The sequence below is a fragment of the Apostichopus japonicus genome, chromosome 11 (assembly GCF_037975245.1).
Source record: "Apostichopus japonicus isolate 1M-3 chromosome 11, ASM3797524v1, whole genome shotgun sequence".
In the NCBI taxonomy this organism is placed as follows: Eukaryota; Metazoa; Echinodermata; class Holothuroidea; order Aspidochirotida; family Stichopodidae; genus Apostichopus; species Apostichopus japonicus.
The window spans coordinates 5,481,833-5,496,257 of record NC_092571.1 but is presented as its reverse complement, the minus strand read 5'-3'; the positions used below and the strand labels follow the sequence as shown (position 1 = coordinate 5,496,257).

Here is a 14,425-nt window from a genome sequence, read left to right as displayed (position 1 = left end):
ATGTTGATCCTAGAACTGTTCATAACTGTACATTTGCGTATATATATGTAATGGTTGGTATTTTATGCAATGTCTATATGCCTAGCAACATTATGTACTGTCATCTTATTTTCATGTTCACATGTACAGTACATTGATATGATACATTACTACCAAGTTTATACTGTAAATTCCATTTTTTTGATTAACATTGTCTTAATCGAAATTTGTCAACAAGAGCCCAAGGGCACTGTGGTTCCTTGCTTGGGGTATATGACAGACAATACACATAATATTATCAAGCAAGATTGGGCTTAAATAGTCCAAGTAATTGTAGTCCTACATGTTCCCATAAAGTAACCAACACTATAGCCAACACTTTTGTGATCACAAAATGCGATCTGATTTTTGATGAAAAGGCACTTTTGAGGTCTAAATATGGCGTCGAAAATGTAAGAAATATAAGAGACCTACAAGCGTGTCAACAGATATGATAAAATTGGTGACCTCAGATGACATGACCTTTAAGTTTCAAAATGTTCCACCACCCCATTCACAACTTGTCCCAAAATATCAACCATGTCACACCTTGGCATTGAGATTTAATTGCATTAAATGTCTAAAAATTAACTTTGAACTTGTATACATAACTTCACACACAAAGGTCACCGGGAGGTCAACCAATTGACATTTTTGATCGGTAAGACCTAAATAGAGCATGACTGTAAAAATACAAACATTTTTTCTTTGCCCATTTTCTCCCCCCAAAATACTACTTTTTTAACATTAGCTGACTTTTGGTGACGTTGGATCACATGACCGTTAATCTTGAAAATATTCCCCTATACCATTTGCAACTTGTCCAAAAAAATCAACCTTGTCACACCTTGGCACTGGGAGTTATTGCATTAAATGTCTGAAAATTCACTTTGACCCCATATAACTTTGCACACGAAGGTCACACGGGGGTCAACCCATTGACATTTATGATCAGAAGGTACCTTTTAACATCTGAAAATAGCATCGAAACTGTAAAAATCCACAAAACACGAAAAGGTCACCAGAGGTCAAATTGAGGTCAAGGGTCACCCAGATGCGGGTCGACAATTGGATAACATTGAAGCAACTCCCAACCCTAACGGACAATTTGTTCTTAAGTTATCGGAAAAATACTAGTTTTTTATCATTAATTGACCTTTGGTGACCTTGTACCACATGACTGTTAAGTTTGAAAATATTCCCCTATACCATTTGCAACTACTCCAAAAATATCAACCTTGTCACGCCTTTCAACTGGGAGATATTGCATTAAATGTCTGAAAATTAACTTTGACCTCATATAACTTCGCACACGAAGGTTACACGGGGGTCAACCCATTGACATTTATGATCAGAAGGTACCTTTGACATCTGAAAATAGCATCGAAACTGTAAAAATCCACAAAACACGTAAAGGTCACCAGAGGTCAAATTGAGGTCAAGGGTCACCCAGATGCGGGTCAACAATTGGATTACATTGAGGCAACTCCTAACCCTAACGGACATTTCGTTTTCAAGTTATTGCAAAAATACTAGTTTTTTATCATTCATTGACCTTTGGTGACCTCGGATCACATGACTGTTAAGTTTGAAAATGTTCCCCTAACCAGTTCACAACTTGTCCCAAAATATCAACCTTGTCGCACATTGGCACTGGGAGTTATTGCAGTTTTAATATTTTCGGTTTTTGGACCATAACTGACCTTTGGTGACCTCTGTGGGCACCAAAAACAATAGGGCACACCTTCTCCATATGGCGAATCTATAGTCCAAGTTTGGCCTCAATCCAACATTCCCTTATTGAGATAGAGCCTACCCAAGCAAGTGTCACAGACGCACACACATACACACACGCCAACCTGACTGCATAGGTTCCTTTTGCTAAAGCAAGGAACCAAAAAGGAAAACTTGGCCCAAAAAGTGAAGGCCCGGGCCTACAGTGCTACATACTGGCTACGACCCTGTGTACTAAACATTGGCCAATCAAATGTCTGATTTTAAATTGAGGCATGGAACCCTGAGCTTTATTTAAATGATGATTGCTAAATAATAATAAATTAGTTCGATGCATATTACGCTTTACTTTTACAAGCTAAATTTGGCTCAAATATAGTGCAACATCTGCAATGCAATTAGATTTGGCTCTGGGGACTATTTTGGAAAATAAAAAGTTAACAAGAGCCCAAGGGCACTGTGGTTCCTTGCTTGGGGTATATGACAATACACATAATATTATCAAGCAAGATTGGGCTCAAATAGTCCAAGTAATTGTGGTCCTACATGTTCCCATAAAGTAACCAACACTATAGCCAACACTTTTGTGATCACAAAATGTGATCAGATTTTGGATCAAAAGGCACTTTTGAGATGTAAATATGGTGTCGAAAATGTAAGAAATATAAGAGACCTACAAGCGTGTCAACAGATATGATAATATTGGTGACCTCAGATGACATGACCTTTAAGTTTCAAAATGTTCCACCACCCCGTTCACAACTTGTCCCAAAATATCAACCATGTCACACCTTGGCATTGAGATTTAATTGCATTAAATTTAAAAAAATTAACTTTGAACTTGTATACATTATAACGTCACACACAAAGGTCACCCGAAGGTCAACCAATTGACATTTTTGATCGGTGAGACCTAAATAGAGCATGACTGTAAAAATTCAAACATTTTTTATGTGCCCATTTTCTCCCCTTAAAATACTACTTTTTTAACATTAGCTGACCTTTGGTGACGTTGTATCACATGACCGTTAAGTCTGAAAATATTCCCCTATACCATTTGCAACTTGTCCAAAAAAATAAACATTGTCACACCTTGGAACTGGGAGTTATTGCATTAAATGTCTGAAGATTAACTTTGACCTCATATAACTTCGCACACGAAGGTCACATGGGGGTCAACCCATTGACATTTATGATCAGAAGGTACCTTTAACATCTGAAAATAGCATCGAAACTGTAAAAATCCACAAAACACGAAAAGGTCACCAGGAGGTCAAATTGAGGTCAAGGGTCACCCAGATGCGGGTCGACAATTGGATTACATTGAAGCAACTCCCAACCCTAACGAACAATCTGTTCTCAAGTTATCGCAAAAATACTAGTTTTTTATCATTAATTGACCTTTGGTGACCTCGGATCACATGACCCTTAAGTTTGAAAATATTCCCCTATACCATTTGCAACTTGCCTCAAAATATCAACTGTGTAACACCTTGGCACTGGGAGTTATTACACTAAATGTCTGAAAATTAACTTTGACCTCATATAACTTAGCACACGAAGGTCAGACGGGGGTCAACCCATTGACATTTATGATCAGAAGGTACCTTTAACATCTAAAAATAGCATCGAAACTGTAAAAATCCACAAAACACGAAAAGGTCACCAGGAGGTCAAATTGAGGTCAAGGGTCACCCAGATGCGGGTCGACAATTGGATTACATTGAAGCAACTCCCAACCCTAACGAACAATCTGTTCTCAAGTTATCGCAAAAATACTAGTTTTTTATCATTAATTGACCTTTGGTGACCTCGGATCACATGACCCTTAAGTTTGAAAATATTCCCCTATACCATTTGCAACTTGCCTCAAAATATCAACTGTGTAACACCTCAGCACTGGGAGTTATTACACTAAATGTCTGAAAATTAACTTTGACCTCATATAACTTAGCACACGAAGGTCAGACGGGGGTCAACCCATTAACATTTATGATCAGAAGGTACCTTTAACATCTAAAAATAGCATCGAAACTGTAAAAATCCACAAAACACGAAAAGGTCACCAGAGGTCAAACTGAGGTCAAGGGTCATCCAGATGCGGGTCGACAATTGGATTACATTGAAGCAACTCCCAACCCTAACGGACAATCTGTTCTCAAGTTATCGCAAAAATACTAGTTTTTTATCATGAATTGACCTTTGGTGACCTTGTATCACATGACCGTTAAGTTTGAAAATATTCCCCTATACCATTTGCAACTACTCCAAAAATATCAACCTTGTCACAACTTGGAACTGGGAGTTATTGCATTAAATGTCTGAAAATTAACTTTGACCTCATATAACTTCGCACACGAAGGTCACACGGGGGTCAACCAATTGACATTTATGATCAGAAGGTACCTTTAACATCTGAAAATAGCATCGAAACTGTAAAAATCCACAAAACACGAAAAGGTCACCAGAGGTCAAATTGAGGTCAAGGGTCACCCAGATGCGGGTCGACAATTGGATTACATTGAAGCAACTCCCAACCCTAACGGACAATTTGTTCTCAAGTTACCGCAAAAATACTAGTTTTTTATCATTAATTGACCTTTGGTGACCTCGGATCACATGACCCTTAAGTTTGAAAATATTCCCCTATACCATTTGCAACTTGTCTCAAAATATCAACTGTGTAACACCTTGGCACTGGGAGTTATTACACTAAATGTCTGAAAATTAACTTTGACCTCATATAACTTAACATACAAAGGTCACCTTGGGTCAACTTATTGACATTTTTGATTGATGAGACCTAAATTAGAGCATCAAACTATACAAATTCAAACATTTTTTCTTTGCCCATTTTCTGCCCCCAAAATAATAGTTTTTTAACATTAATTGACCTTTGGTGACCTCGGATCACATGACCGTTAAGTTTGAAAATATTCCCCTATACCATTTGCAGCTTGTCCAAAAATATCAACCATGTCACACCTTGGAATTGGGAGTTGTTGCATTATATGTCTGAAAATTAACTTTGACCTCGTACAACTTCGCACACGAAGGTCACACGGGTGTCAACCAATTGACATTTTTGATCGGAAGGTACCTTTGATATCCAAATCTAGCATCAAAACCAAACATTTCCATTTTTGCTCGTTTCCTCCCAAAATAAGCACATTTTTTCTAATGTGACCTTTGACCTTTTGACCTTGGTTTCACATGTAGTTTAATCTCCTGATTCCAAAAAACAAAACGAAAAGTCTGTACAACCATCTTAACTCCGACCAAAAAACTTTGACCCCATATAACTTCGCACATAAAGGTCACACGGGGTCAACCTATTGACATTTACAGTACTGATTTCGCTTAACTCCCGTTGAAAAAAAATCAACGATCGATAACAAAAGTTAAAAATCGATAAAAAAAGTTGAAAATCGGTTAATTTCGTTGACAAGATTTAGACTACTGCGGGCACGGTTGTCAACGAAGTTTCAACGAAATTTCCACGAAAGTTATCGCGATCAAAAACCGCAAAGGCAATTCTAGACATATCAAGGTTGTGACTTGCGTAGAATCCTTAGTGTAACTACAGCCGTTTTCAGACTCTACCAGAAGTTGCCGAGGAATATTACAAACGTTGCAAAAGTGTGATTGTATATAAGACGGAGTAAGTTCTGTACTAGGTGTTTGAAAAATGATTTGGCTAGGATAATAAAAACTAGTCTTGGTCGATCGTAACAAGCACATTCTATGACAAGTTATAGGCTAGTATTAAACTAGGATAAGTTTAAGTTAACTCACCAAGGAACGCAGTGTCAGAAAAAACAAGAAAAAAATATCAACAATGAAACAGCCGTAGCTGGATATCAAAGAGATCTTTATTCCCAATAAATTCCTGTTACTTGACGTACTACAGTACCGTTTACTACAGAACCGCACTCACTTTCAAACTTTTCTGAGAGCGCATTCCGTCCAAAAAATCTCCCCGACTTCAATGCACGCAAAAAAAAAAAAAAAAACTGTTATTTTCCCCCTAACCCGTTACTGTAAGTTGCCCGCGAAAGCAGATGGACTGCCCTGGTAAGGTCGCAGCCTGGGTCTGGGCCACCTGTAGTATGCTGCTTACATGTGCATTCCCTACCCTGGATATCCCCACCACCAAACTTTTTTGAAAGGCTTAGTCCAATCATAAACTTGGCTTTGTCAAATTCACGCCTACCTTATGTTAATTAGCATAGTATTTATCTTCGTGGGGGGTTTAGCACTGCAGAACCTTCATGGCTGGCTGCCTCTAGAAGCAAACATTATTTTACCCCTACTGTTCGTAATGGAATGGATGTTATCTGTTACTTAGTTAATTGAAAACCAAATATTCATTCATATATATATAAGTAGAACAATCCAGCAGGGATAGAAAGTTTATCTTGAATGAACCAATCAAAAGTCGTGCTATTAATAAAACTTGAAAACACCTGGCCAGCAAGAGAGTTGCAAACAATTGTTTCCATGACTACTAAGAAAATAAAGCAGTGACTTGGGGGCCCACGTTGGGTAGATTTCTGTGGAAAATGAATATATTTTCATTGCTTATTTGAGTATTGTATATTGGGAAGAGCTGATCAAACATTACTGGGGAGGGCTTTCAACTGGCCTGACGGCTTTCAACTGGCCTGACGGCATGTATAAGTTTATTTTAATGAGTAGGGGGAGTTTTTATGAGTCTCCCGGTATGCGTCACATGAGAAGTAAATGTTTTGTTTTTCGGTTTTATCATCGTTTTTCAAGTGGAACAACTCATAAAATCATGTCAAATGAAAATAATATATATCTGAATATCCTTCCTTAGTTTTACTAATCAGGAATGCTTGATAAGGCATGCAATGCATCGTTCGAAAATGTAATTTTAAAGTAGAATTGAAAATGAACGACATAAAACAATATCTGTGAAGCGTGTGGAGCACAACTTTGAATATTCGTTGTGAAAGAAAACATAATGAACGATGTTTACTGCGTAAATAAATTTCGCGGAACTGGTACAGAGAAATTACGTACTGCAGCTTACGTCAGAGAAGCTCGTAAATGACACAGGTGGATAGAGCGCATCAAAATTCGGTTTAGGAAATCCCTATACAGCCGACAAAAGTCGATGTCTCCTTCCGTTTTCGAGTTATAAGCGATTTTGTGTTTTTGCGATATGGTTTTCAGTATATTTTCATTGAATAAGGGCGTTTTGTTGTGTGTGTTTAAATAAGGGTGTGACCTATCAGATATTTCGCTAACCGTTTCACCGTATCGCCTGCCGGTCGGTTAAACGTTTAAACGCCGTTTCCCGATCGCGGCTTTTTCGACGCACCGTTACTGGACTTTTAATGAAAATAGGACGTTATGAGTACAATAATTAAGGTTTTCTTTTCCAGCAGGTAGCAATTCAGGCAGCAAGACAACGATCAATGTATGTTAATTACTAATTAGGCCCAATAATATTGCGAACCTTTCGTGTAATAATAATTGCCTAACACACATGATCAGTATTCGTGGTCTTCAGAAGTTCAGATCACTGAATTTATATAACTCGGCCTTCGGCAACGTCGTAACTTTTGAAGAAAAAAAACAATATATTTGTCTATCAATCACAAGATTTTAAACAAAAACTCGCATAAATTAGCAAACTTAAACACCTTTCCTACTTACTCATTAAAAGTCATGTTAAGAAAACAAATTACGCACGCACGTGTTGTGCGATGGGTTGTAAAAATCAAGCTGAAACTGGTTCGAGCAGCCTCCGATTTCATTTTCTTTCTCTTGTGTCACATACATGATACAGTACCTTACATTTGATACAAAAGTTACTTCAAACAACAGCTTCCCAAAATTTGTGTCGCAATAGGTTAAGATTTAACCACTTTGCGCAGTACCATTCATAATTTGCATATTACACTCGGCGTCCAGATGGCGGGAGAATATAACATCATGTTCAATGTGTCGTGTCGTTCCCATGGTACGATGAACTTGGGCAAGTTGCCAAGTTCGAATGTCAATGACCTACTTATGTTCTGTGACCAATGTCAGTGGGAATTATGTGTGTAAAAACTCGGGTTTTTCCATTTGTTATATATATAGAAGTTTTTCCGTAAGCGGAGCGAATTTTAGGGCGGCTCGTTGATTGTGAGGAAGCACTTATCTAAGCATCAATATTTGTGAAAAAATATCGTAAGTTTTTCATTTTCATTCATTTTCTTTTATGTTTGCCGCAATCGCGCCCGCAATGCATGCACATCATAATATCATGTGTGAAAAAAATGGCTGTACACGTGCGGACCTGAGAGAGCAAACTGGCCTTGTGTTGTTAATGTTATGACGATACTTTCTAGAACGGCCATTTGCGTCTTTGGGGGTCAACATATTTTCACACGGGGTTTTCACCATGCCATTGATCGATGTACACGGGTGATATGTCGCAAATATAAACTGAGAAAACGAATTGACGACACTATCATCATGAGCTCATGACTATTGGCCTACTACTTTAGTTATATTAAACACATTATTCATGCCTAAAACATCGTTTTTCTGTTTTTATAGATAGTTTGCAGTACGTTACTAAGTTCTTTACATATTTTAAAATAATTTTCATGTTTAAAAGTAAACAAAATAGAAAAAATAAAAAGAGAAAACGCCTTTTTGAAAAATGGAAGCGTCCTCGCAGAATGGGCGGGGCATCTTTATTTTGCTTCAAGTTACATGTTTTCGCTCAGAAACAAAGTTTCATACTCCAACTCTAATAAAAAACCAAATTTACATCTCTAAAAAATAACTATTTTTCGTAATCTGCAAGTAAACCAAGTTTATATGTCCATTCATTGTTATTTAAATGGTTAAACAGCACTCTAATTTATCTGGAAGGGTGCCTCGTGGTACATAGCTTTGACTGCATTCTCTCTTACGTCCTGGCGAAGTTAAGACTTATGTCACTGTGTTTGGGGTTCACAGTTAGAAAACGTCCCCCGTCAGTTTCACTACATGTTTCTTTGAGTGTCACTACTCATGCAAGTACAGGAATGCTCTTGAGAAAATTCCTGCCTTCAAACGACTGTTCCAAAGTCTAATCAATACTAATAAACGAAGTTGCTCGTTTTCCGACGTTTCGCGTAACCACACATTGACCTTCTATTTCGTTTAAAAAAGAATTTCAACGAATCGTTGAAAATTCCACGAAGGAAATGACTGAAATAACCAATCGTTAAAATTCGGGGAATTTCGATAAAAATCGGGGAATTTCGATGACAAAACGTGGAAATTCGGTTATTTTCCTTTTAACGAATTTTAACGGGAGTTAAGCGAAATCAGTACTGTATGATCAGAAGGTACCTTTGACATGTGAAAATAGCATCAAAACTGTAAAAATCCCCAAAAACACGTAAAGGTCAACAGAGGTCAAATTGAGGTCAAGGGTCACCCAGATGCGGGTCGACAATTGGATAACATTGAAGCAACTCCCAACCCTAACGGACATTTCGTTCTCAAGTTATCGCAAAAATACTAGTTTTTTATCATTAATTGACCTTTGGTGACCTCGGATCACATGGCCGTTAAGTTTGAAAATGCTCCCCTGACCAGTTCACACCTTGTCCCAAAATATCAATCTTGTCACACATTGGCACTGGGAGTTATTGCAGTTTTAATATTTTCGGTTTTTGGACCATAACTGACCTTCGGTGACCTTTGTGGGCACCAAAAACAATAGGGCACACCTTCTCCATATGGCGGATCTATAGTCCAAGTTTGGCCTCAATCCAACTTTCCCTTATTGAGATAGAGCGTACCCAAGCAAGTGTCACAGATGCACACACAGACACACACACACACACACACACACACACACACACACACACACGCCAACCTGACTACATAGGTTCCTTTTGCTAAAGCAAGGAACCAAAAATGGCCCCCCCCCCCCCTTTAATGTATTTACGAGCCTTTTTTAAGGTTTAAGGGGGCGCTTTTCCAAAGTCCAATATTCTGTTTAAACAAGAGCCCAAGGGCACTGTGGTTCCTTGCTTGGGGTATATGACAATACACATAATATTATCAAGCAAGATTGGGCTCAAATAGTCCAAGTAATTGTGGTCCTACATGTACGCATAAAGTAACCAACACTATAGCCAACACTTTTGTGATCACAAAATGTGATCGGATTTTGGATCAAAAGGCACTTTTGAGATCTAAATATGGTGTCGAAAATGTAAGAAATATAAGAGACCTACAAGCATGTCAACAGATATGATAACATTAATGACTTCAGATGACATGACCTTTAAGTTTCAAAATGTTCCACCACCCCATTCACAACTTGCCCCAAAATATCAACCATGTCACACCTTGGCATTGAGATTTAATTGCATTAAATTTCAAGAAATTAACTTTGAACTTGTATACATAACTTCACACACAAAGGTCACCCGGAGGTCAACCAATTGACATTTTTGATCGGTGAGACCTAAATAGAGCATGACTGTAAAAATTCAAACATTTTTTCTTTGCCCATTTTCTCCCCCCAAAATACTACTTTTTTAACATTAGCTGACCTTTGGTGACGTTGGACCACATGACCGTTAAGTTTGAAAATATTTCCCTATACCATTTGCAACTACTCCAAAAATATCAACCTTGTCACAACTTGGAACTGGGAGTTATTGCATTAAATGTCTGAAAATTAACTTTGACCTTGTATAACTTCGCACACGAAGGTCACATGGGGGTCAACCCATTGACATTTATGATCAGAAGGTACCTTTGACATCTGAAAATAGCATCGAAACTGTAAAAATCCACAAAACACGAAAAGGTCACCAGAGGTCAAATTGAGGTCAAGGGTCACCCAGATGCGGGTCGACAATTGGATTACATTGAAGCAACTCCCAACTCTAACGGACAATTTGTTCTCAAGTTATCGCAAAAATACTAGTTTTTTATCATTAATTGACCTTTGGTGACCTCGGATCACATGACCCTTAAGTTTGAAAATATTCCCCTACACCATTTGCTACTTGTCTCAAAATATCAACTGTGTAACACCTTGGCACTGGGAATTATTATACTAAATGTCTGAAAATTAACTTTGACCTCATATAACTTAACACACAAAGGTCACCTTGGGTCACCTTATCGACATTTTTGATTGATGAGACCTAAATTAGAGCATCAAACTATACAAATTCAAACATTTTTTCTTTGCCCATTTTCTGCCCCCAAAATACTAGTTTATTATCATTAATTGACCTTTGGTGACCTCGGATCACATGACCGTTAAGTTTGAAAATATTTCCTTATACCATTTGCAACTTGTCCAAAAATATCAACCATGTCACACCTTGGCACTGGGAGTTGTTGCATTATATGTCTGAAAATTAACTTTGACCTCGTATAACTTCGCACACGAAGGTCACACAGGTGTCAACCAATTGACATTTTTGATCGGAAGGTACCTTTGATATCCAAATCTAGCATCAAAACCAAACATTTCCTTTTTTGCTTGTTTCCTCCCAAAATAAGCACATTTTTTCTTATGTGACCTTTGACCTTTTGACCTTGGTTTCAGATGTAGTTTAATCTCCTGATTCCAAAAAACAAAACGAAAAGTCTGTACAACCATCCTAACTCCGACCGAAAAACTTTGACCCCATATAACTTCGCACACGAAGGTCACACGGGGTCAACCTATTGACATTTATGATCAGAAGGTACCTTTGACATCTGAAAATAGCATCAAAACTGTAAAAATCCCCAAAAACACGTAAAGGTCACCGGAGGTCAAATTGAGGTCAAGGGTCACCCAGATGCGGGTCGACAATTGGATAACATTGAAGCAACTCCCAACCCTAACGGACAATTTGTTCTCAAGTTATCGCAAAAATACTAGTTTTTTATCATTAATTGACCTTTGGTGACCTCGGATCACATGAGCGTTAAGTTTGAAAATGTTCCCCTAACCAGTTCACAACTTGTCCCAAAATATCAACCTTGTCGCACATTGGCACTGGGAGTTATTGCAGTTTTAATATTTTCGGTTTTTGTACCGTAACTGACCTTTGGTGACCTTTGTGAGCACCAAAAACAATAGGGCACACCTTCTCCATATGGCGGATCTATGGTCCAAGTTTGGCCTCAATCCAACATTCCCTTATTGAGATAGAGCGTACCCAAGCAAGTGTCACAGACACACACACACACACACATACACGCATACACACATACACACACACACACACACACGCCAACCTGACTGCATAGGTTCCTTTTGCTAAAGCAAGGAACCAAAAAAGGTTGTAAGCATTCATCAGGATCAAGTAAGCACAACTACCCTCTTCCTAGTTACTGTAGCTGCGACCGTATAGCAAATTCATTGAAAGTTTAATTGCCAAAATTTGCGATCGTTTAAGCAAATAACGTCAATCCACCGAATATATGACGAAAAACCAATAACCCATCAACTGAAAAAGAAAACACAGGGGCTGGGGGGGCGCCGTCCCCCCAGTGAAAATATGGACGGGCGGAAGTATCAATCCGTTCCCCCGCTTCGCAAGTCAGAAAACCCTGTTTTCATTTCCAAATGAGAAAAAAATCTCATTTGGAACACCAAATTGCATCTTAGGCCAGGTGAAAATGCAAAATTATTTACAAAATGGAGTGGGTGTTGAAGTGTGCTATATTGCACCAAATTGCATCTGAGGCCACCTGGAAATGCACCCTCTCCCCTTAGACCCCTCCTCCAGGCCGGCCATCAGTCCTCAGCCCACTGAGAGCTCGACATTTATGCTAATTCTGTTAGGGGGAAATTATCGTAAATATTGAAATATCGCGATAACTTTTGAACTATTTATCGTGACGGTAAAAAGCAGATATCGCCCAGCCTTTCCTCCACGCTATGAAAACTAAGCATTGTATCGATCGGTTCACTCCCATTGTGTCGGTGGTGAATAGTGAGCGCGGGGAATTTGCGTTCCTTTATTTGGAGTGCGGGGAAAGCAGTTAAGCTGCGTTTTGCACTGAATCGTGCTCATCTTTACCAAGTTACTTATTGGCGGTACTGTATATGCTACCCTGGTGGCCTGGTCGATTCGGACCAGCGTCTTCTCGTAGTTGTTCGATTATGTTTAGTGTTTTTTGGGGTAATTCGGTGACAGTAACTATTTCCCCGTCACATATCACGCATGAGGCATCTTTTAGGTCTAATCTTCTGTTCAGTTTGTGGTATCTTGCGATCAAATTGTTTTACGGAATCGGCAAGCTGCTTGCATGTTCTGCAGTATATTGTACCATACGTACTTATGGACGCTCCGCCATGTAAACGATGCCTCCATTTGAGAGGAAATTTTGCTAATAAAATAACCCATTTTACTCAATTTTCTGCTTAAAATTGTCATAAAACGGGTTGTTTGCCTTCATGTGTTCTTGTTTTTAGCTAACAGCTTTTCAAACGCTCGAATTTGGAAGTCAAATACAGTACAATTGTTCGCTATCTGTGTATAAACAGTACCTATTTCAGCGTTTGATTTTCGCGGTATACCAAACATGACGTCACATGGTGTTTTCAGACATTCCAGAGGTACATGTCACGTGACTACCCAAAATGCCCATTTTCGTGGTCATTTTTTGATGGGTTATGGTTAAGTTTCGAAGAGTTTTACACATGTTGATAATGGGTATGTTAACTCCCAAATTAATGGAAAAACCTAACAAAATTGCTTTATGCCTCAGGTGATTGACTAGGTCTGTGTAGCCTAACGTAACAGTACTCACCTACAAAGGCAAAATCGATACATTTTAATATTCTGATGGTACTCGTGCAAGGCCCGGCATTTTAAAATCCAAGTGCTTTCATTTGGACAACCAAATTCCTTCAGACAACCAAATATGAAGGCAAGGTTGTCCGAAGGATAAACTTATAAGCTTCTTAAAAGTCAACCCAGGTCTGCGGATTATTTGTGGAATATTTACTACGAATATGCCTAGCCTAGTCGGCCTAATGTTAGGCCTACCAAAAATATAGTTAAGTTGGGAATTGAAAGGTCGTTTTTATACTGCAATGTTAAGTCTAGTATTACTACTACTACTATATAGTACTACTACTAGTCCAGGCTACTTTCGAAAATGTAAGATGATAGTACTTACTCAGTATTAACGCTAAAATGACGCTTACAATAAATACGTATCGAAATCGCTTTACTGTTAAGGCCATAGCAGATGATGTTACATTCATAACTGTCTTCTTGTCGGATTATGTTCGAAGTTAGGCTAGTAATACCACGGCTATCATGCACTCGTTTTGATGTTATTACCCAGCACCAACTTTTCTTAGGCTAGACTAGGATTTTACTTTCACTTACAGCTTAGACGTGTGTTTCCGTCAAATGTGTACGGTGAATGTTTAAGCTAGGACGATACAAGGGCAGAGGGTGACAGTGTTACTAGTATGTTACCACCAATCAAAATAGATCTTAAAGAAGGTCTGGGGTTTCAGCCAATCGCTGCCAAGCACCCCTATAGTCAAGATGTCTGCAAGAAGAAGGGCGACTCCAGACCGACTCCAGGCGTGTATAGATAAGATTAAGGAGCATTGATCATACTTTGTATACAGATATGGCGAGGGGTCGATTCGAGTGCTTTGGAAGCGATGAAG

At 38.6% G+C, this 14,425-nt stretch overlaps 1 protein-coding gene and 1 long non-coding RNA gene across 4 annotated transcripts in view; one reads left to right on the top strand and one right to left on the bottom strand.

Annotated features, from left to right (window-relative positions):
• Positions 1–14,146, bottom strand: part of LOC139975651 (UDP-glucuronic acid decarboxylase 1-like) — a 79,224-nt gene extending 65,078 nt beyond the window's left edge. For all 3 annotated transcript variants that reach the window (XR_011795821.1, XM_071983738.1, XM_071983737.1), the window contains exon 1: positions 13,918–14,146. Coding sequence is in view for 2 of the 3 variants with exons in the window: in XM_071983738.1 (XP_071839839.1) it covers positions 13,918–14,005 (88 nt within the window). In the remaining variant the exon portion in view is untranslated. The remainder of the gene's footprint in view (positions 1–13,917) is intronic.
• On the top strand, positions 521–8,918 carry LOC139975652 (uncharacterized). The gene is made up of 2 exons (XR_011795822.1): positions 521–643; positions 2,634–8,918. It is a non-coding gene; the product is annotated as an uncharacterized lncRNA (long non-coding RNA).
• Positions 14,147–14,425: the final 279 nt, after the last annotated feature.